We start from the raw sequence: 25,039 nt of genomic DNA, 5'->3' as shown, positions 1-25,039 counted from the left end.
TTCTATCAGAAAGCAGGTTTAGCATGTCATGTGAAGCAAACCAGCAAGAGGCACTCCTCCATGGTCTCTGCACTAGCTCCTGCTGCCAGGTTCTTGCCCTGTTTGAGTTCCTGTTTTGACTTCCTTCAGTGATGAATAGTGATGTGGATGTGTAAACCCTTTCCTCCCCAGTTTGTTTTGGTTCATCGTATTTCAACACAGCAATAATAAGCCTAACTAAGACAACCTCCCACAATCTCCATTTCATCATTTGTGAAACTAGAAATGCATAATTTTCACACCATGCTAGGTATAATGTACCAGAAAAGACTATGCTCCCAATAAATGTCAGTTTCTGTTGCCTACATCAGCTGAGTACAAGATAATTAAAAGTGAGATAAAATACGTTGAAAGCTTGCCTGGAAGACTACCCTGGCTTTCATAAAAATAACTTTGTTCTTTCCTTTTCTATTTCCTGAAATATCAGATTTGCTCTTTTTCACACCAACTCCTATTCTTCATTTATACTTACAGTTCCATTATTCACTATATATAATTTTTAACAATTCAGAAAAAATATACTTCTATATTTTATACTGTTACATTAGTAGTAAAAAAGAATTTGTAACTACAACAAGTGTATTTTCTATTTGTGTGTCATTATTTTACTAATAACTCCAGAAGTATCCAGAAATTTACTAAAATCATATAGTATCTAGTTCATAAAATTTCCTTTTCCTCTGTTGAAAAAAAATACAGGAGTTACTGCATTTTATTTTTATACTATTTGCCTAGTAATCCTTAGTTTCAAAGTAGATGAGTAACTCCTACTCCATTACCACATTAACAAAAGGGCCTATAATTTATTCAAATTTTCTGTAATAAAGGTTTCAAACATACTTAAAAGCAGACAGGATAATGTAATAAATCCTCATAACTTAGTCAATTAATTTTAACCATCAACTCATGACCAAACTTGTTTTACCCATACCATCTACATCCATTTTAATTTTAAACAAATCTAGAACACCAGATTATTTAATCCATAAACATTTCAAATATATACACACATACATATATCCTAAAAGGACTGATGAATAAAAATGCATAATCATTATAATCACTTAACAAAAACTATCTCTTAATTTCATCAAGAAGCCTGACAAGCATTCCAACCTCTAAGTGGTTTGTGAATTTTTAAATCTCTTTCAGTCAAGAGTCAAATAAAATCCATGGAACATTGTCATGTTTCAAATTTAAAAACACTAATTATTCTTCCACTTTTATTTTCTTTGTAATTATTCGGGGGGGAAAAAGTCATGTAAATTGTCCTATGACAGGTTTGATTCTGTTAATTGCATTCCTGTTTCTTTGATTTTTCTCTCAATTTAAATGATGCAGGTTTGAATTTTTAGCATGCATATTTTTCCTGTGATGTTATGATAATTCAGCTGTCTCTCTTTTTATGATGTTGACAGGCATAGGTAGGTAATTACTAAATCTGCTCATTTATGAGGGGTTGCAAAATAGGTGGTATTCTTTCATGCCTTCACATATGAGCTAAAATAATTTTCACAGAGAAAATTTTCACTGATGTAGATTCTTCATTGTAAGTTTAAAAACAATGCATTAGTTCTCTAGCTGACTTCATTGGTAACATTTGGTATATCTAAGTTCACTGCAGTTATTATTGTTATTATAGTTCAACTTTTATTTATTTGGCTAGCAGAAGCCTCTTAAACTAAAATAAAAATTTCTCTTTATCTGCTGAGCCATTTCACCAGTCCTAGTAGAGGCCTCTTCATGTTGGCTTTTCAGTTCTTTTAATCCTTATAAATTTTAATTGCTTCCTTTACATTTGGCATTCAAGACACTTCAAGTTCGTTTGTTTACTTTCTATCCCAGGCCTACAAGTCTTCATAGTGTGAAACATTTTCTAGGGAAAGGTTATTAAAAACTCCAATGTATTTATTTGGTTTCTTGCACATTAATTTTTATAAACATTTAACATATGATACCTACATTATTCTTTCATATTTATCCTAGACACACTATCATTTATATGATAGTTCTTTTCAAAATGGAATATTTAAAAAAATTATTCAAGTATATTCTTTCTCTTCTATATCTAGTCCAATGTACTTTATACTTTTTAGTTAAACAGTCTTTAAATTGGGAATTAAAAAAAAAAAAAGATTTATTTGTTTATTATGTATAGTGTTCTGCCTGTATGTATGTCTGTGGGCCAGAAGAGGGCACCAGATCTTGCCATAGATGTTTTTGAGTCATCCTGTGGTTGGCTGGGTATTGAGCTCAGGACCTCTGGAAGAATAACAATGGCTCTCAACCTCTAAGCCACTTCTCCAATCCCCTAAATTGGGAATTTTTAACAATAGTAGTGACATAATAGGACACAGATCATACTTTAAATAAAAAGTATTTAGCATTCACTTAGCTATATATCTGTAACTACCAAAAGTTTCATTTTAACTAATTGGAAGTAGTTGCCTTTAGAAAACTAGAAATAGTATGGATTACAAATCTAGGAAATGTGTTTTTAATACTTAAAAAAACTATGTGGATCTTTATATGCATGAATAGTTGTGAAAGGAAAATGGTAGAATTAAAGATTCAAGTGTTACTACCTGGGGTGGGGGGAACCTGTGGTGTTGCATTTATGTAATGTGTAATTTTTCAAAGAGTAAGAATTGTGCCATGATTATTAGGAAGGATTACCTTTTTAGTCTTAAAAAACATAAAATTAATATACATTTATACTTTCAATGAAAACAAAATAACTTTGAAGCTTAGTAAAATTTTATAAAAGCCTTACCGATAGCCAGATCATGAGTGGAACTGTTTTACTCTGTACATGGGGGATTCAGTTAAACCTAAAGCCAAATTTATAATACTAACTGTAACTTAAAACATCACTTTCTCAAACTGTCAAATTATTAACATCTCAGATTACTAAATATAAAAATTAAGAACAAAGTTATATTTTAGCAATAGTTCCTTTAATTGGCATTTATATAGTCAATGCTGTATGACTATTGTTCATAATAAAGTTTTTTTTCTCTTACCATTCTGTATGAGTTGAATATGACCTCCCAATAGCCAGAAAAGAGAGTCAGTCACAATTTGGAAAAAATGTAGTAATTTATCTTTCTCTTCACCCTTAAAACAAAAGACAAAAACAATTTACTTTGCATAATTTAACTTAAATAATAAAAAGAAAGAACAAGAAAAGATATCTCTCAGAATAGTCAGCAGAGTTTATTTCCAGATTCAATAGCTACTTATAAAGAACCCAAACTTGTAGTGCTTTGCTTCTTCATTTGCAAAGGCAGTGTATGAATACTCTACTACTCACAGATAAAACAAAACTACACGGATAAAACCAAATGAAATAGGTAGCCTAAGAATTACAGACTGATATACTAGAACCTGACTTGTAGAACTTTTAAATATACTTATTTGCACAAGTCCAAATATATATAACCTGAACTTCACAAAGTTAGATGAGTGATTTCATTATACAGCCAAGGTTGGAAACCATGGCAATATGAAAATGTAAGCATGTAAGGCATTATTAATAGAACTTTTCAGTTCCAGTTTCTACTCTAAGACTTTATGAAAGCAGAGAGCATACCACTTACTACTCCCCATTATAACTCACTGTCTACAATTTTGATGTACAGTAAATGTTCCATTAATATATTCTAAGTAAATAAACAATTTCTTTTTCTGAATCTATTCTTGTGAAAAGGTTGTTAAGAGTGCAACAACAGTAGTCAAAACAGATTCCATTGACATTGTCATTTACTGGCTTTAGAACTTTAATATAAAACACTATATAAGGGTCTTTAAATCCATCCAGGTTCTGAACATTTCTACTGCAGCAGAAAACTGATAACAGTTAACAAACAAACAAACCATCTGTTAACTAAATTGTAATGTCCTGTCTATAAAACTACCAAACATAAAAAAGTCACATTAGATTGATTGCTGTTTGTCTAGTAAACTTCCTTTTCCAATTTCATTCAATCATAGATACAATAAGAAAGAGCATCATAGTTCTTGTTGTCAATCTAAAGGGAGATGTTGTATTTCTAAATGTCAAAATGTTACTTTAAAAGTCTGTTTGATAATGTCAACCATTAATTTACAACTCCTGACAGGTTAACAAAATTTGCCCATAAATCATTTCAAAGTTTTTGAATAGATTATTTTTCTTTTCTGTTACAGTTGGAGGGAGATATTTAAAACTAGTGTGTAGGTTGCATACTATCACATTCTTAAAGTTTTGCTTGGAAGCTCCTAACTAGACTAACGTTTACTCAAGATTCTGTGACCATTGATTTAAATCTGCTGCCAAATGAGGCAAAGGGCTAGCATATTGTACACATCATTGAATTTCTCACTTAATTCCATTCTTTTATATGTAAGATTTATTTAATATGTATTATTTTTGTCTGCATTTATGCATCCAAACAATGGCTGAGGAGGCCAAAGAGGAGTCAGCTCTCCTGGATCTGAAGTTATAGATAGTTGTGAGCCACCATGTGGGTGCTGGGAATCAAACCCAGGTCCTCTGGAAGAGCAGTCAGGGCTCTTAACCACTAAGCCATCTCTTTAGTTCCTTAATTCCAGTCTTGTGATTTTTTTATTTAATGTTTGGAAATAAAAATCCATTATCTTTAATTTTTCATAAAGAAATAGCTAAAATCTTATTATTAGCCTGAGAAATATTTAGGTACAAGGCAGACTCTTCACTTCATAAAATCAATGCTCTAAAATGAATTTAATATAACAGTGATTATTATTATCTGTGTCTCCTGAAATACACAGGTTGATGTCTTAAACCCCAATGTGATATGTGTAGAAGCATGAAATCATGAGGCCAGTGCCCTTTGATGAAATTAGTGCCCTTATTACTCCACCCCCTGACAAAAACCATAGAACACACAGCCAGGTGGCAGCCATCTCTACCAGCCAGCTACAAATTATGTTCTACCAGTAACTAAATCTGTCTATCTTATTTTTGTACTTCCCAGCATGCAGAATTTCAAAGACAAAAAATGTCCACACTTTTCTTAAAATAGTCTACTTTGTTATGGTAGCCTAAACTATGACACTGATGAGTTCTCTCCACAATTTACAAAAGTTATGAATGGATTCAAATCTAATACAGCAGTAGGCCCAAAGGTATATTCTGCCAAGAACTCTTCCAAAGAAAAAAGGGATTTAGCCTCATAGACTGACGGTAGAAGTTAACAAGTATCTTTCATAAGGTACTTAGAATGAGAAAAATGGACTTAGGAACTATTTAAAATTTGATCCTGACAGCCTTTATACTGGTCCCAGTCTTTTGAATTTAAAATAATACTGTCATCTATCATCTATAACTGCTAACTTCTTTACTCCATATACAAAGAGGGGTACACAAACTCCTATTGGTTCTGTTTTTGCTAAATTTCTGTTTGTTAGAACACTAATGGATGTGGTTGTCCCCATAACATAACATTCGTGTGTGTGTGTGTGTGTGTGTGTGTGAGTGAGTGTGTAAAACAGAGGAAAAGAAGGTCAAACAAAAATCCATAGAAAGAAATTTGAGAGTAAAGGGACAACCTATTGAATATTGCAAACTATGCATCTGACAAAGGTTTGAGTAACATACAAGGAATTCAACGGGATGCAAAAAAGAAAGATTCTGATTTTAAATCTAAAATGACATTTCTCAAAAGAACATACAAATGGCCAACAGGTTTACTAAAAAATGCTCAGTATTAATAATCATCAGGAAAAGGGCAATCAAAACCCCATCTGGCCAAATGGCTATTATCAGAAAGACAAAAATAACAAATGATAAGGAGAATGGAAAGGGGGGGTAATAAATTTGTTACAATTATAGAACATTTTGTGGGAGTTCAACAGATTTATATGCAGTAATTACATTACTAGATTTTTATTTAAAAGAAGTGAAATTAATATCAATACACATGTACTATTTTTGTACTCCTTTATTGTAACACTATTTACATATTAAAAAAAATAGAAATAACCTAAGTATCAACCAATGAATGCTCAAATAATGGAATCCTTTTCAGGCATAAAAAGGATGAATTTCTGTCATTAGCAACACCATGAATGGAAGTGAAGATCAGTAAGTGAAATAGGCCAGGCCAGAAAGTCACATCCTATATGAATTCACACATGTAGAATCTAAAACAAGCTGATATCATAGACGCTGAGACAAGAAAACCAGTGGCTAGGGATAATAAAAGATGATGGGGGAAAATTTAATAATACAGACATTATCTAATATTTAGAGATAATCTGAGGTACTCTATAGAACATGGGGTGATTATAATTTAATGATAACTTTTACTTTTCTTTAAAAAAAAGGAGTGATTTTATTCTGAATATTAAAGAGATTAACAAATGGTTGTCTCATTATTCTGATAGTCATATAAACTTAATATTGTGAACAAAGTTGCAAACTCATAGTTTCTAACAACTCCTAATTAGCCATTAAGAGAATTATAGACTGGAAGTTCAGGTTTATAGTCTTAGTACTTGGGAAGTTGATTCAGCAGGATTGCTGAGTTCCATGCCTGCTTGAGCTACTCAGTGAATACTATGGCAACCAGAGCAAGACATATATATTTACATACATGACATATTCATAAATGTTATGTGCATAGGAAAGAATAGAACATACCAATGAGAGACATCCAGACAGAAAGGTGGCTTTTCCCCCCATTTGTTCCCCTACCACAATTAGGTTTTCTGTTTTTTTCCTAAGATAGAGCCTCACAATACAACCCAAGCAGCTTTGAACTCACAATCCTCTTGCCTCATTCTACTGACTGCTGAAATATAGATATCCATCATTACATCTTGCTAAAAAGATGATTTTGTGAGTGAACTATTTCCTGACCATGACTAAGGAATAAAATGATTCTTGTTGGGCAAAGCACATACCTCTGATCCTAGCTCTCAGGATGCAGAGACAGGCAGATTTCTGTGAGTTTGAGGCCAGCCTGATCCACACAGAACTCCATCTAGGTCAGTAGGATTACAGAGTGAAACTTTGTCTCAAAAATCAAAGCAAACAAACAAAAAGCAAAAACAACAAATGAAGATTAGAAATCTTTGGTACTCAAATTGGAATCTGAGTTCTCTGCTGTGGTATTTTGGGCTAGTTTGACACAACTGGTTGAAAAAGGATTGAAGAAGATGAAGAAATTCTCAAACATCTGGTCTTATTCCTACCCTCAGGGTTATGACTGAGATCTCAACACAAATACACTTAAGGCCTAACTGTGAGTGATTTGGGACAATTTGGAAGACAATCACTTAGGGTCAAATCAAGCTGTAACGAGTTAGCAGGTCAGCTCTAACCTGGGGCCTTGTACTGGAGTCCTGAGGAAGAATAGGAACGGTAGATGAGAGAGGCTGGTAAATTAGCTATATGACAGACTCAGTCATCCATAAGGATGGAAGCAGAAGCTATCAAGACAATTTAACAGATAAAGGACATGACTCCACCCTTATAGGCAGCAATGCTAAGAAAATCCCTAATGATTTCTCATTGGGCAGGCTTCTCTGTTTCTATACTACACAGTACAAACTATATATTCTCTACTACAAAATATTTATACAGTATAGATCTTGTAGGGTAACGGGCCAGTAGAAAATCACCCTGCCCCTGGTCTACCCCTTAACCCAGGACTGGAAGTCTCCACCCCCATGACTCAGGGTTAATGGGCAAGCAATACCTTGTATTTTGCCACTTGCTCATAGTGCATGCTCCAAAGACCCTATAAAAGCCCCACCTTTAACCCAGCCTGCTGTGTCTCTGTACCCACTCAGAGGCAGCCATCATTCTGTGTTTCTCCTCAATAAATCTTGTGTGAGGTTTGTTGTATGGTGTGACTTTGTGGTATGCGTGGCTCCCTTGTGCCAGAAAACCTTTTCAGATATAACAGGCTTGGACACTTCAAGTGTCGAGCACATGGTCTTCAGAAATTTGTTTTGTTGTGATAAAAAAGATCACAAATTTAAAAAATAGTATAGCATTTGCTGCTGTTCTAAGGTATCATCACAGATTCCATCTTCAAATTTTGATGTGCTAATATGGCACTTCCTTATAGAAAGTGAACTACTAGAATGCTAGTTTGCATAGATAAGGCCTGGACTTTGTCCAGCAGCTCCTCAATCTGTAAAGATCTAAAGTAGGAATTCATAAGGCTAAGAATCAATTCTGTGGACTATGTAACGCAAAAACCTCTTGTACTCCTTCAGATCATTTTCTCCCTCCTTCCCTCTCTTTCCCTTCCCCCACCCCAGAACATCAGGTGTAATCTTGTGGTCACTTAAGTTTTTTTGACTGATCTAGAACACGCTTCTCTATTCTTTTCAAGTTAACAGCTGTACCTGAAGCTCATCTACTCTGATCTCCATCTTCTAACTTTCTGAGTTCATCGTAGGATTGTGTTCTTTCAGTTGCTACAGTTCAACCTTACAACAGGCCCTCCATTCTTCCACTTTCATTCTAACTTCTAACTGATGCTCTATAGTATCTAACTTTTCCTGCTTCCTTTGGAGCTCAGCCTGCATGTTTGAATTCTGCTTCTAAAAGCTTTCAGTTGTACAGCTTGATCTCTTTCTCTATTCCCTTAGCTGCAACAACATGATGTCCTCTTCAGTTTATGAATGAAATTGGAAAGGAATATTTGCTCCCCAGACCACATCATCTTGAGCCACATAGCAGAACTGGCACTATTCATCATGCATACACGCAGTAAACTTTAAATTGGACTTTCTGTGTTCAGGTCACAGGCAAAGTAACTCACAAGAACGTATAATACTCCTGGGTAGTCTTCTACTTCACTCTAGAGATGTTGACCCAATCCTTGTAACTGGGAATAAAACGCTAGCTAAAAGTTTAATAGTATATGTATCCTCTCCAAGAACATAGAAAATCTCCACAAACTAAAGATGATCGAGAGAAATTACTGATCCAGGAAGGCAGCTATTATGGAGTGAAGAGGATCATCTATTGTCTTTTCTATGGTGGGTCCAGGAACAGCAGACAGCAACAGTGCATCAGCAACAGGGCAGGCAAAGGCAAACTATGTGCTTTTTTTTTTTTTTTTTTTTTTTTTTTACCGAAAAGGAATGACAAATGTCTAAGGAGATAGATTTGCTTATTCTGATATGGATATTATATGTAGTATAAAGGTATCAAAATGTTACATTGTTCCCTTAAAGTATGTACAACTTTGTTATGTATCAATTAAAAAACAATAGAGTCTAACTAGCCTGAAGTATCAGAAATTAAGTTTGAAACAGCTAGAGCAGTCTGGAAAGAAGTAGGCTATAAGGCAGGAAACTCCAAAACCAGTATGTAAATGTCCATTCAATTTTTGACTTAACTATGCACTTTTAAGAACAGGCTCTAAGAAGCCACGGAAAACTATAGCTGGAGGGCTGAAGGAATTATTATCAGTCTTATTTCCTACCAATTGGTGAGCATACAGAGTTTAGAGTACAGGTTCTTCCATATTAGATGGTCTGTTTTAACACTTTCAGCTTTCATTTAAACCAAAAGATTACATATAATGAGGAGACTAAGGGCAATCCAATATTCATAAAACTGGAATGTATCTATCCTGAGGAAGGCTAAAAGGATCCTTTGTAGAATCACCTGATCTGCCAGAATGTAGCTGCTTCTCAACAGTCCTTGAAGGTAAGTGCTCCTACAATGTATCATTTGGAATCCATAATAAAACAAAAAATACTAATTTAATTGGACTTTATTACATAAAATAAAATAATAATAATAATAATAATAATAAAAAAAGAGAGAGACAGCTTGCCTGAACAAGGAGGAGCTAAGGGGCCACCAGACTGATAGCTGGGAAGCCAGCATGGGACTGACTCAGGCCCCCCTGAATATGGGTCTCAGCCAGAAGGACTGAGCAGTCTAAGGGACCTCAGACAGTGGAGCCAGGATGTATCCCTGGTGCACAAAAGGACCTTGCGAACACATCCCCCATGGAGTGATAACTGCCTTAATCTAGAGACAGGAGAGAAGCCCTAGTCCCTACTTCACATGACCTGTCAGATCTACATGACCCCACCTGGATGGCATTGCCCTACATATGGAATTGGGGTGGGGGGATGGGAGGGGAGGGTGGTTAGGGTGCATGTGAGAGGGCAGAGAGGGTAAAAAGGAGGGAGGGAGAGGGAACTGGGATCGACATGTAAAATAATATATTTAATTAAAAAAATGCAAGATATTCTTTTAAAAAAAATACTAGACATGTGAAAAAAAAATGGGCCCTGCAAAAAAAGAGGGGGAATATAAAGGTAATAGAAGCAAACTCTCAAATGATCCAGGTATTGAGTTTGTAAATAAGGGCTTGAAGTAATTACAAAAATATAGTAAAGAATCTACAAGAAAAGAAGGATATGAAGATTATGATATGAAGGAAAAGATTATGAAAACTTTAAAGGGAAAGAAGTCATAATTAAGAAATGTAATACACAAAAACAAAAATTCACAGATGGGATCATTAATAGATTAGCTTGAATAAATAATCAATGTGAAGGTACTCTAGTAGAAAGTATCCAAACTTATATAAACAACCACAGCAAGATGAACAGAAGGGAATGGCAGTAAGAATGAAGGCTGAGGCAAGAGGATAAGGAGTTCAAGGCCAGCCTTGTGACAAATAAAGCCCAGTTCACATGAGACCCTAATTTAAAAATACAGAAACAAACTAAAACCCAAACCAGAAAGAAACAGAGACAGAAATACACAGAAAAGAATGAATGAATAAATAATCATACAGTATTCTTTAGTAAGCATTTACACATTTTCTAATGTAGAAAGATTATATAACATAAATAAATGTTGTTATTTGGTCACAATAAAATTAAGTTAAAAATAGATAACAATAAAGTACAAATAAAATCTTCAAATATTTGAAGATTATGAAATATACTTTTTCTCTTTTTTTGCACTATATAAAAGAATAATGCACCTAAGAAATATTTGAATTATAAAGATCACCATGTTTGAGTTGAAATATTTTCATAAAGAAGCAATCTGAAATATAAAAGTTTACATATCTTCTTTATCACCATTAGAGATACTCAGAAAAGCCCTGGGCTTAGAGAACAAACTTGCCTCCAATTAGAGAAGGGAATAACAAGAAAATTTAAGCAGAGTATGTCCAGGAAAATGCAATGGAGCAATGGATATAAGTAATATATTATATGGGTATTGCCCAAAATTAAGTGGTAAGACAGACTATTCAAATATCATACAGCTAGCATTTATGAATTTTCTAATGTAGAGATTAAGTTCACTTTTTTTTTTTTTTTGGTTAAAGATATTTAAATTCACTACTCTACTTGTAAGTTAGGTCACATATAGCATATTTGATAAACAACATGGGAAAACTGAGGAAAGTCTAAATATGGTGTACATCCTTATAATCCCAGTACTCAGAAGACTTAGGCAGAAGGACTGACCCTCTGAAACTTGCAAGGCAAGACACTGAGCATGAAGAAAGCCTGGGTTATACAGTGAAACCTTATTTCAGGAAAAAAGAATAAAAATCATTGGGCTATAAAACACCAAATAAGCACATGCCTTAGCTGCATTGATGAAACATGTTTGTAACCGTCTCCCCAAGACAAGAAAATTTTCGGCAGCTGATGGAAGTAATTCCTTGTAAAATTCTTCTCCATCTTCTCCTGGCTCTAAGCCCACACAGCAATGGCTGAAATAAGAGTACAAGTTTGTGTTACTAATAAATATCAGTTTAATGTTCAAACTCATATAGGCATTGTGCTCTAATGAAAATCTTAAGTGCCATTCTGTTGTTGACAAGCCAATTAAAAACTTTCTAGACATTTTCAGCTTTTTAGAGAATTAAACTGTCATATGGACTTTGCTTGCATTTAGTTCCAGAGCTCACATATTCAAAAACCAAATATAATGGTCCTTTAAGAAATGAAAGGCATGCCTTTAATAGTTCATGCTTTTAATCCCAGCACCCTGGGAAACAGATACAGGCAGATCTCCATGAGTTCAAGGCCAGCCTGGTTTTACAGTCAGTTCCAGGTCAGCAAAGTTTACATAGTGAAACCTTGTCTCTGAAAACAAACAGAGGAAGGGAGGAAAGGAGGGAGGGAGAAAGGGGAGGGAGGGAGGAAGGAAAGAAGGAAGGAAGGAGATGAAAGACATGGTTTACAGTGAAAAGAAACAAGGTAAGTTTTCAGTAAGTTGGCTGCAATCACCCTAAAAGGCAAAGAATACTTTGGCTGTTTAATTCATGTTAATTTCTGTTAACTGATAGATTTTAGACATTTAAAATAAAAAAAAAATATATCTAGGGTGAGGTTAATCTCAAGGAACAATGATAAGAAAACTAGACATTCTAGTTTCATATCCAACTCTTCTTCCTAACAGACTGCTTTCTTAAGATCCACAGATTATCTGCCTATATATCCTTTGTATCAGAAAGGAAAACAGTAAACATATACTCTAAGTGTAATAGGAACATTTTATAATACAAAGATAAGAAGAATAAGCCCCTTAGAGAACTCTATCATGAAACCACAAAGTAAAGCTACTCCTTGGATATGAGTTGAATATATTAAAAAATATCAATGTTATAAGTACTTGTGTAGTAGTCTCATATCAAAAAGAGCCTTCAAACCAAAAGTGAGTAGTAGTATGATAAGTACTATTGTCTAAGTCTTTTCAACAAAATGTGAACACACTGATAAAGAATGGCAAATACAAGTGGAGCATGCTAAAAACATAACTGGCTAATGCTTGCTATCAAGTTTTTACTTTTTCTTTAGTTCTTAAACTTAACTACTCAGAATAGATGGCATTAATAAAAGAAATTATATTCAACCAATGTTTTCATCATCTAGTGTATCTAATCAAAACATATACAGGCACATATTTACTTATGTTCAACCAATATTGAAATAATTAATCTTGAAAATTAAAGTATGAAGGAGAATTACATAGATTAACTTTTTTTTGTAACTGTGTCCTTTGAATTGGGCCTTTATGTAATAACAAAGTAGGAGGAAACAGTTTAGAAAGTTAGGATCTAAAACAGGGTAGTATTAATATGAAATAAACAATCTCTTCTTTGTGGATAGTTCATTGAAAGTCAAATGGGATGGGACTGGAAAGATGGCTCAGTAGTTAAGAGCACTTGCTGCTCTTACAAAGTACTAGAGTTCAAATTCCAGAACCCAATCTGACAGATTACAACCACCTGTAACTTCAACTCTAGGGTATCCAAAGTGTTCTTCTGACCTCTGTGGGCACCTGTACTCATTTGTGTGCATATACCCACACACAGACACCCACATATATACATAATTATAAAAATAATAAATTTCTTCAAATGGGAGTGGAAAGATTACCTCAGACACCAAGAACATTTTATCCCTTATCACCTTCTTTTAAAAAGTTATGATCTTTCAATTACTAAAATGGCAGTAGAAAAGTAAATGATGCTTCTAAATTTCATGGACAGAATTTGGGCTACCTAACGAATATACAATTTAGATAACTAAATCACTACAAAGTTGAAATGAAGTTTATACACTTGTTCTCCCATAGTACTTTACTGTACACTTTCATTTTAACACCTAATTCAAGTATCACTGCTTCACAATCTCTACTGTAGTTTTTCAAGTAAAGAGCTTTAATTTCTTTATTTCTTCAAGTATTTCTGAGTCAACGGGAAAATATTAGCTAGTTGGGACTCAAGTGGTAAACAAAAAAGATGATCAATATGGAAAGAAATCTAAAGACAATCAATTGCAACTGGAGTAACAAACAATATCACACAGTGTGAAAGAAAAGTACAACCAAAAAAAAACCACAGGATTTTCTAACTTTTATTAGAATGACAAATAATAAAGAAATGTTGAAAATAAGAAAATATTTGCTTCATTTTACCTTAATATCTGTGTAAGCTGGGAAATTGTAGTCCAACCACCCTGGATTCGAGAACAATCTTGACTGAGGACCAATAGACAATACTGAATGAGGTCATAACAATATATATCTTGTTTGACTTTCTTCAACTCTGAGCTTCCCAAAGGAGTGTTGTTTATTATTTCTAAAGCAAGAGAAAAGATATACTTACTTTTTCTCAACACATCTAAGAGATACTTGTATTTTTATATGTGATCATTGAAAACATGGCAAAAGGGAAAATGCTAAGATTTCTCTAAACAAATTAGAACCCTAACACTGCATCATAATAGAAGCAGTATTTACTTAATGTTTTTCCTAAATATATTAAGTATTTTCTTACCTTTTAACTTTAACAATATAACAGGGACATTCTGTTCAGGACTTTTCGCTACTTCAGCAGCTAAAGACAAGATCCTTGGGTCTGTACCTGTTGGCTTCATTTTTTTTTTTTTTTCACTACCTGTATTTTAACAGAAAAAAATTAAACAAACAAACAAAAATCCAAAGGTCAAATGTACTAAGAACCAGAAATTGTGCTAGCTTTACATTCACTCTCTACACAATTCTAGGATAGAATTCATACAGGAGAAACAGATTGTACAAAGAGTTGGTATGTCAGGCTTCATACCAACTGTTAACAAAGGTCAGTTTACAGGGCTGGCCCTTGGCTATTATCTAGAATGCAGATTTCAGAAGGACTTTTTATTGTTCTCTTATAAGCCTAGATCACTGTTCCTAAAAATAATGGTTCTTGGTAAACATCTGTTTAATCTTTTAGAGCCCAAGAATTCTTACTTAACGAAATACCTGAGATGAAGTATTTTACAAAGAAATGTATTTAGCTCACAGTTCTAGAAGTTCAAGGACCTTGTGCCAGGCTTAGCTCTGGTGAGGGCTGTCTTGGCTTTGCCATATGACAGACGGTATGATAGCATGAATGGAAGACATCATATAGCAGAAGATATCCAAGAGAGACTGAGAAGGATCAAAACTCCTACAAAAACTGTATCAAATAGTTAGAGGTTGGTGATTCCAATAATATAATTATTTCCCACTAGGCCTTACCTCTTCAACATTCTACCACCTCTTATCATTGATATCAAGGACCAATCTTTCAACACACAAATCAGCAAACATCCTGGTCACTGAATATCTCATAAGCTTCCTAATGGAAAACACTTTACAGCTGTTGTCACAAGTTTTGCTTGAGAAACTGTGTGTGCCCTCTGTAATTCTACTGGTAGAGGATCTTGGAAGCCCAGGCCTGGTTTCCTCTGGATGTACTCTATATGGTCTTTGACTTTGATAACTTTGCTTTGCATATCTTCATTACAAATTATAGCTAACAAGTAAGACAATATATGAATTGAGTCCTGTAAGCCCTTCTACCTAATCACTGAATCTGAAAATGGTTTGGAAAGCCCTAACATACTAGACCTCAGTAATGTTATATAATTATAAAAAAATTATTTATATTGAATCAACTCTAAAATGCAGAAAATGTTCACATCTGAATTTTCTTACCAAAACCTCTTTATATGTCCTTAAGAATTTGAAGCTTAATACTATCATTTAATATAAAACATATTTTAATTAATAAAGGATAGCATATAATATGGGCTAGGACCTGCGCTATGTGGGTTTTAATGCATTTTTTATCCTCACAATGGGACTATGAAGCACTGCCCATAATCATCTTCAATGTGCAGTTAAAAAATAAATAAAACTTATCTGGGCAGAGTGGCACATGCCTTTAATCCCAGTACTTGGGAGGCAGAGGCACATGGATCCCTGTAAGTTCAAGGCCAGCCTGGTCTATGTAGTGAGTTCCAGGGCAACCACAGCTACATGGTGAGACCATCTTGAAAGAAAAACCATTAACAAGAAAAAGAAAACTTGAAGAAACTTGTCACAGCTCCACCAATATATGGTAGCATTAGTTAGATATCAGTCTAACTACAAACCTTGTGATTTTACATTTACTCTTATCAAAAAAAAAAAAAAAAAAAAAAAAAGGTGAGAAGCTTTAAAACCTGTGATTTTACTTATTTGATTTTATTTATTTAGGTTTTTCAAGACAGGATTCCTCTGTATAACAGTCCTGGCTGTCCTAGATCTTGATTTGGAGACCAGGCTAGCCTTGAACTCACTGAGATCTGACTGCTTTTGCCTCCCAAGCATTGGGATCAAAAGCATGGGCCACTACCACCTGGCAAAACCTGTCTGTGATTTTAATTACAATGTTCATTATTTTATTTTTCTTCCAGGTAAAGCTGTAAACATAAAACATATTTTCAAATAATCTGACTCATTTCTAGGCTGGTCCCATCTTTGTATTTACAAGTTGGCTGCAATATAGTCATTTAAAAATCATCTTTCTTCTTGGGCAAACGTATAAGTCATTGATAGACAAGTTCACTGAAGCCATTTTAATGAAAGCTCAATAAAACACCCAGCATTGTAGAAGACACAAAACTTTCCTACAGAACGCATGTTAATTACCTTACTCTTTCCAGTGTCTGCATTATTCTATCTGTTCTTTGTGAGAGTGCATTGAAATACATTTAAACATTCCCTTCACTGGATGTCATTTAGGTTGCAAATTATTATATATAATACTGCAAGTAAGTACATATGCATTCATTTGGCCCACAGAACAAATTCCTCTTGATTTTAGATGGCCAAAAGTCAACCATCTAAGCTTCTCAAAACAAATATTTTCATCTATAAGCAAAGCTGTCATTCCTCGGTCCTACAATTCAAAATTTAGAAGGTAGCCACCAATGTTAAGTCTTAAAATAAGAAAGTATAGCTGAATCTTAATAAGCATCCAGAGACCTATGTGTCCTATAAATTGTATTTGCTTGAATATATTAATTCATTTAACCATCTCAACAGTTCTAAAGGAAGGGCCTTATTTTTTACATAGCTATTATCATTACTTCCCCAATTCTAATGATAAACACATTTGCTTGAATTGCTTGCACAAAGTAAGTCACAGTGTTAGTATGAAGCTGGAGTACAAGCTCAGAGACCCTGGCTCCAAAACCTTCGTTTCCATGCACCTTTAAAGGGTAGAAGGCAAACATAATCACGTGTCCACCTCGAAAAATACATTGACAAATCTGCTTAAGGTAGAAGTGGAAGGATGATACAATTAGCCTGGAAAAAAAAAAAAGTCATCTGCTGGAGCAAGTCATTGCATACTTTTTCTGAATTCTCCTCTAACATACATAATGAACGCTTTCTCCCACTTTATAAAGATGCTGTGAAGTGTAAGAGGAAAGAAAAAAAAGGCAGTTATTGATCAATTCCTAGGCTTACCCTGCTGCTAGGCCGGTCTTTGAGGAATCAAGATTCCCTGGCCATGCCCTTCACTGCCTCCAGGGGCCACTAGGATGGAAACAAATGCCAGAAACCTGATGCAGCCGGTTACCCCAACCCTAAGCTTCAGGGTCCCCTGGGGAAACGGCCCCTCCTCAGACCCCAACCCTGGCGGGGAAAGGCCTGTGCTATTTAAAGGTTAAAAAAAAAAGGCCATCAAGGGACCTGCATCACTTCAACTGGCTCCCAGTCTGGTCCCGGCGCCGAAGGGGCGCGGCTGGGGTTCCAGAACGGGCCCCGGAGCTACTAGGCCTCGGAAAGCCACAGGCCCGGGCCCAGCGGCCCCCTCCTCAGGCGTCCGTTTCCAAACCTGCGGGCCAGGCGCGGAGGAGGCCCACGCCAGCCGGTTCACTAGGTCCAAGAGCCTGGAGTCCTAGCTTCCCCGCCCCCCTCTGGAGCCCTCGGCCACCCCAGCCGCCATCTCAGGTCTGTTACCGCATCTTCGCCTCGCCTTCGCCCACCTCAGGCCCCGACCCGCACCGCGCACCTCAGCGCGGCCGCGTTCGCCGAGCTGTGTGCGTCGCGACGCGGGAAGGGGGCTAAGGGCGGGAGAGGGGGCTAGGGGCGGGGCGGGACCGCAGGCGAGAGGCGGAGCATCTGTCTCCACATAGCCAATCGGGACTCGGGGCGCCCCAGGGGGCGGGCGCACGCGCGGGAGAACAGAGCCCGCAGGGCCCGAGCTGAGGCTCGCGGCCGGTGCAGCTGCTTCGGAAGGCTGCGGCAGCGGGTGGCGAAGGCCCAGTGGGTGCCAGAAGACGAGAATGAATGGACCAGCGGGACTCGCGTACCTCGACCGTCGCGAGAGGGTCCTCAAATTAGGCGAAAGTTTCGAGAAGCAGCCGCGCTGTGCGTTCCACACCGTGCGCTGTGAGTGCGGGCTGCCCGGGATACCCGGGAGGAACCTCCTGGGATGGTGTGTGGGTGGGTGATGTGGACACAGACGCCTCGGAATTCTGCAATTCTGTCCCCGCGGCCCTTTGCTCCCCGGGAGACCCGATGGCAGCTTGATCCACTATGCCGCCTTTCCCAGCCTCGGTGCAAGCACCTGGTATCCAGCAGGTGTAGGGGAACCCTGGGAGGATTTAGGGACTGACAGGCAGAAGAGGACGTTTTGTTTAGAAGATCCCCAAGGCTGGCTGTGGAGATTAGCATGACAAGTGGATGGTGCAGAGTGGAAAGGTGACAGATGGAACAAAGGATCGAATTCAGGGCAAAAGGCATGTTTAGAGGCCACAGGGATATTTCTTCCCCATTTTCACTGTCCTCTGGCGGATGACAGTTTTTTTGTTTCTTTGTTTGTGGGGAGAGACTGCTGTCAGGTATCTCAATAATAATATCTCTTTTGGATCTCAGATAATCAGTAATTACTGATTCCCAAAAATTGAAAGGTGAGGTTTTAATGTTACTTTAATATTGTTGGGAAATTGGCTACAATGAGCCTTTTGTTTTAGTACTTAAATGGTATAGACACCAGTATGAAAAATATAGCATACTTTTGTATGTAAAACTTCTTTTTTGCATAGTAGGCCTCAAAGTTCTAGAGCAAAAAGGAAACATCATTGAGTCGTGACCTCTTGTGCGTGCGTGTGTGTGTGTGTGTGTGTGTGTAAGAGAGAGTGACAATTTGTAAAGTAGGTATTTTTTCACATTTTTTTCCCCAGCCCAGGTGTTCTTTACTGTCTCATTGTTTTACCTTCCTCAATCATTCTGTCTTTTTTCTTATAAAGTTTATATTCTGAAGATAACCCTATTTAAAACCAGCCCTCAAAATTTATAGGTTTTAAACAATCTGACTATACTAACTCAGAGGAATTGTAGAAACAACGGCTTTAACTTTCAAAAGATATGTTTACACTTAATAAAAAAGGTTTTGTTATGCATTTTTGGTAGAACATACTGGAGAGATTTACCAGCAGAGCTCCAATGATGTCCCTTGTTTATTTTGCCCTGGATGACAATTCAGAGGACTTCCCCACAATAAAACAGGAGCTATAGTGCTGGGCAGGCCCTGTAGCTTCTCTCTCTGTCTCTCTCTCTCTCTCTCTCTCTCTCTCTCTCTCTCTCTCTCTCTCTCTCTCTCTCCTCCCTCATTTTCCCCTCTTCAGTTTCATTTTCCAAAAGTAACATACTCCTCTTATCTGATCTCTCAATGCTCTTTTCCCAAGTAGCATGTCCTTTCCTCTTCCTTCTCAGGTATGCAGTAATATTTTATTTTTCAAGCTACAAGGTTTAAGATGACAAAAAAGTTACATAGAGATAGATGTTTATTAGTTTTTACATGTATATATGTGGGCCTGAGTGTATATATGGGCAACATATGTATGCATGTGCCCTCTGAGGCCACAAGAGAGTCTCAAATCCCCTGTAACTGGAGTAACCAGTGGTTGTCCACTGATGTCAGTGCTCAGAATGATCCAAGTTTTCTGCAAGAACAAGTGCTTTTAACTGCTGAGCCATCTCTCCAGTCCCTCGATGCATATGTTTTTATAACTTAGGTATATGTTCTCTTCTTACAGATACAAATCCAAAATTAAATGAATGAAACACAGCTTCTGAAAAGTGCCTTGCAGGTGTTTCAAAGACTTTCATTTATAGCTTCTTTGATTAATTGATTGCAATGTTAGAAATCAAACTCAGGGCCTTGCACATACTAGGCAAGTGTTCCACCTGGGCCACATCCCCATCTTTACAAAAGTTCTTAAAATGATGAAATCATATTTTCCAGAGTCAGGTAATCCAGACTCAAGAATGACAACAAACAAGAATATGCAAAAAGACAATGATAATAACCACAGAGTAAACAAACTTATTAGATTCCATACTTAGTTTTGCAGAAGGCATTAAAAAGGTTTTCAGTCTTTATTTCTCTCTCCTTACTAGATTAAGTATAATATCACACAGATTATTTTAATGTTTATTTAAATAAAACCTGGCATTATACTTAAGAAGAGGTTCATTTCCAGGGTAACTCTGAGTCTTAATAACTCAGTGAGATACAATAGAGAATTTGTCATTTATGCAGGGCAGATGGACCTAATTTATACCAAACACTCTAGCTAGTGTCATTTGAAAGAAAATATTATTTTGTCTTATCTACAGCATAAATTTTGCTTGTCTTTTATACTAAGGATTTGGATAAGCTTGTCTGTGAATTCTGACCTTCACTAAATGCATATATAATGTGACTTTAAGAACATTTTCTAAGCTTTCAGCCTCAATGTTCATATGTGAAAATGGTAATAGCTGCCTATTAGATTTTTTTTCTAGAGGGATTATGGTAGCATTAAAAAAAAACTAGAACATGGTAAAGATAAATAATAGTCACCATTAGTTTTTATGAGTTATGTTCATAGGTGCACAAGGAGGATTAATGCACCTAATTTACTTAAGTATATTGAAGGTAACATTTAGCAACAAAGATACATTACATTAGAAGAGTTTAAGTAACACATTATTTGGATTTGGGCTAGCACTAGTTTTATAATTTATATCTATGTAAGGGCTAATAATCAGTAAATTTTCTGTTTTCAGTGACACCATTTATTATTGTCACAAAATAAGCTGATAAGTAGTGACTACAGAAAGGTTGTCCTCTATTTGAGTGGACCCACCTACCAAAAGTAGTACAGCTTTAGTGTAAATAAATATCAGAAATTACACTAATTTAAAATAGAATTTGATCATGTTTAGTTAAGGTTCTGACATTCCTTCCCTGCCACTCTAAAACAGTGACTCAGTGGGCTCAACAGTTAAGAGCACTGGCTGCTCTTCCAGAGAACCTGGGTCTGGTTCCCAACACCCACCTGGTAATCCACAGCTGTCTGTTAACTCCAATTCTAAGGGACCCAATGGCCACCTCGGGCTCCTGCACAAAAGGGATGCACATAAATACATGCAAGCAAAACATTCAGACATATAAAATAAAAATAATTAAAACAAAAACACCAGTGAACCAAATAATTCTCTAATAGTTGCTGCTGCCAGTATCTATCACAGTAATACATTGTTCTGTCTTATAAAACACTGTTATTTGTATCTATTTTTAGATGACTTCAAACCTGCTTCTATTGATACTTCTTGTGAAGGAAATCTTGAGGTTGGCAAAGGTGAACAGGTGACAATAACTCTACCAAATATAGAAGTAAGTATTTCTATATATTGAGATGAAAGAGATCTGTATAACGGGCCCTCCACTAAATTTTAATGGAAATATTTGTACAATTCATAGAATGATGGTCAGTTAAAGTGATGGGTAAATATAGAGAGCAAAATCAGCATATTTCAAACTATTTTGGCTGAAATAATTTTAAAATACTTTATTTCATTTAATATTTTCAAGGAATATCATAGCGAATGACTTGAAAATAATTGCAATAAAGCCAGATTTTATACTTTGAACTAATGTTTCTTGCCTTCTAGTCTAATTGCAGACAGACAAGTAAATGAACAGCTAGTGCTATAAGTTCAAACATTTATAAAATTCTGTATATGCACTTAAACAGGACAAAATACTCTGCCCAGTGAAATCTTGGAAGGCTTCACAAAACAAGCAGTAATTGAGCTGAGCCTTTAATAGACCAAATGACAGGTAGACAGGAAGCCAGTATCTCAATCAAACAGCATTACATAAAAGGCTAACGTTGAAAAGAGCAAGTCTATAAAGTAAATGGCTTATGTGTAGTAAATTAAAATCTAATAAAATAGATAAGGAGTAGAAACTGAAATGTAGACTGGGATCAAATTGTGAAGTATATTTTATGTTGAAATTTAAAATTGGTGCTTCATCCTATTGACATTAGAGAAGCATTAGGAAACATTTTAAGAAGAGGATGGTGAGACTTATGGTTTCATGGAGAAGATATTTAGGAAATATACACATTGAGCATCTTTTATACAAAGCACTTGGGGCAATCAGGGTTTCTGCTTTCTAGTTTGTTTAATTTTGGAATATTTGCAAATATATTATGAGATATATTGGGGATAGGATCTACATCTAAAATACAAAGTTTGTTTAACTTTCATATAGACCTTATACAAATAGCCTAAAAATAATTGTATGCGATATTTATAATATCTTTGTACATGAATCAGTCTGTGATATAAAATTTTCCACTTGTGGTGTCATGTTTGAACTAAAAAGATTAGCATTTTGGAGCATTTCAGATTTTAGAATTTAGAATAAGGGGCATTCAAATCTGTAGTTTAGGGATTGGCCTAAAGATAGTAAGTTCTGGATCCCTTAGCCAAACATTTTCCCTGTTTTTAAAATTTTCCAAATGTATTGAAGTAACACAACCTCACATAAAATGCAATCTTTCTCAATTCAGTCCTTGAGTTTGAAATTTCTTATTATCCAGGTCTTTTCTTTTCTTTTCAATAGCGACTTCATCTGTTATTGAGAAAACAATTCCATACTTTTGTGTTACCTATAAAGAAAACCCTGAACTTTTTAAGACATTTTGCCTTTAATTTTATGGTGAGAATAGTTTGGGGTTGGCCAATCCACATTGAACCGGGGAGTTGGTGTGTCATGGCTAGAGACACAGCGAGTTTTATTTTCTAGTCTGCTGTCTTTTTCTTACTTTTATGACTCCATACCACTTACTCAGACCCCACTACTATGTGGATGGAATCATTTGTTGCTTCTGAAGGTTTTCTTAAGTTAGAGCTTTGTGTGTATTGAATATTTCTCATTTGTTTCCTTAGGAGCTGAAGAAAATGAAAATCAATTTACTGTGAAATGTGAATAAGTCAGTTTTTGAAATCCTCTATTATAAAAATTTCCATATTCTGGGATTTCTATACCATTTGACAATTTATTCAGCAGTATCAAGCTTTGTTTGCTTTCTGGTGTTTATAAGGAACAACCTGGATGAGTTGTTCAATTTTATTTTCAGTTTTTATTCCCTTTTGAAATACATTTTTAATAGAAATAGGCTTTCCAACATCCTTTCCTCCCTCCAGCCCTTCCCAGTTACCTTCCCTCAGACTCCTCTCATGTCCTTCCTATTTCCAACCACTCAAAGAAAAACAGCCACTTAATTTTAAAAGTGACTGGAAAGCTTTAAGTTCACAATGGGAGCTACTGTCCTGTTCTTTCAGCCTGTGGTAGTATTAATCAGTGACGACTAGTTTGTACTAGAACTCTAGTTGGGTTCGTCTTTGCCATGTAAAATATTTGTTTTTCAAATTACAACTTTCCTGTTTTATCCCTTACCTTATATTGCTCTTCTATGGCAATTCTTCTATGTATTGATAAGTATTATTTTGTTCATTCTTACCCTGTTTAGTGAAGAATTCTGGTCTATCATGTCTGATAATGGTCTCAGTATAAGTCTTCTTAAACAAATGACTGTTGGACTAGGTCTATATTTTCGAAACTATGGTTCATAAATTTTTGTAATGTAAGAACAATGTTAGGAATTAACTACCACCTTCCAGTCTCCACACATATCTATACTCATGTGCACATACCTACACACGCACACACACACACACACACACACACACACACACACACACATACACACACGCACATGCACACGCACAATTTAAAAGTAAAATTAATTTTTTAAAAACAAGAATGATTTCAGGTACTGATGGTTCTTTTGGTAAGGTAGACTTTTAAATCCCATTCTTTATTTCTTTTTTCATTACCAAACAGAATAAACAAAAAATACAAAGACAATAGACCAGTTAAATACTGTGCTTATAAGATTTATAGGTATTTTAAAAATAATACATAATAATGATAACAAACATTTGTTGGATGTGGCGTAGATGGTCCCATACACTGCTTATTGATTTTCAAATATTAACCATTTAAATTTATTTACTCTCTACAACAAGTACTAGCAGTTTACTCCTATTTTATAGAGAAGGCAACCAAAGTTTAAAGATAATAAATAATTAGCACAAAAGTATAAAGCTAATATGTGACAGTCAAGAGAGTGTGTGGTTCACCATATTTTCCAATAATGTACACTTCCAAGTTGCTCACTCCATACCAAGCACTATCTCACTTTAATTTTCATAGTCTGCAATAGTAGGGATCACCATTCCAGTCTTAACTAGGAGGAAGGGGCCCAGAGAGAGTCACCATCGCTACTAGTAACAGGCAGAACAAGTCCTCTGTTGTTACTTTATTCCATCCCAGGGTTCAGATCTTTTCACTCACATATGAACTATCTAGCCGTTGTGATGGGCCTTCCTTTTTCTATGAACAGCCTGAAACTTCCTCTAACTATCCTTGCTTGGGTAGCTCTCCTCATTTCTTTTTCCTTAGGCAGGTGGGGAGCCTTTGACCTGCTGGGGCCTATTCTCCCCCCTGTGGAATGTGTTCCTCTCTGAATATCTTCAATCTCTGTTCTCAGTGAGTCTCCTTCCAGGTAGAAGGGAGGAGTCCCAAGTTCTAAGAGGTTCACTGAGCTCTTTCCTGTCCAGCTTGTTTCAGACAATTTTGTTTAAGGACAGTGCACCTCGTACCTGTATACTTAAACAAACTAATATAGATACTAGCAATGTCAAACATGGAATAACAGACAAAATGTTCCTTCTGAGACTTCTGATATGGTGTAGGAAATGAAGCTGAACTATAAATAAACATTTTTAAAAAGATTTAATTAACAAAATTTAATGTAT

General features: G+C 35.8%; 2 protein-coding genes across 2 annotated transcripts in view; one reads left to right on the top strand and one right to left on the bottom strand.

Annotated features, from left to right (window-relative positions):
- Iqcb1 (IQ motif containing B1) overlaps positions 1-14,469 on the bottom strand; it is a 56,515-nt gene extending 42,046 nt beyond the window's left edge. The window contains exons 1-4 of the mRNA XM_051191426.1: positions 14,355-14,469; positions 13,994-14,156; positions 11,651-11,780; positions 3,063-3,156 (exon numbers count right to left, since the gene is read on the bottom strand). Coding sequence (XP_051047383.1) covers positions 3,063-3,156; positions 11,651-11,780; positions 13,994-14,156; positions 14,355-14,454 — 487 coding nt within the window. The 5' untranslated portion in view covers positions 14,455-14,469. The remainder of the gene's footprint in view (positions 1-3,062; positions 3,157-11,650; positions 11,781-13,993; positions 14,157-14,354) is intronic.
- Positions 14,470-18,099: 3,630 nt separating this feature from the next.
- Eaf2 (ELL associated factor 2) overlaps positions 18,100-25,039 on the top strand; it is a 35,230-nt gene continuing 28,290 nt past the window's right edge. The window contains exons 1-2 of the mRNA XM_051191424.1: positions 18,100-18,265; positions 21,445-21,539. Coding sequence (XP_051047381.1) covers positions 18,160-18,265; positions 21,445-21,539 — 201 coding nt within the window. The 5' untranslated portion in view covers positions 18,100-18,159. The remainder of the gene's footprint in view (positions 18,266-21,444; positions 21,540-25,039) is intronic.

This window comes from Phodopus roborovskii, unplaced genomic scaffold (genome assembly GCF_943737965.1).
Source record: "Phodopus roborovskii unplaced genomic scaffold, PHOROB, whole genome shotgun sequence".
Classification (NCBI taxonomy): domain Eukaryota; kingdom Metazoa; phylum Chordata; class Mammalia; order Rodentia; family Cricetidae; genus Phodopus; species Phodopus roborovskii.
This window is presented reverse-complemented; position numbering and strand designations above follow the sequence as displayed.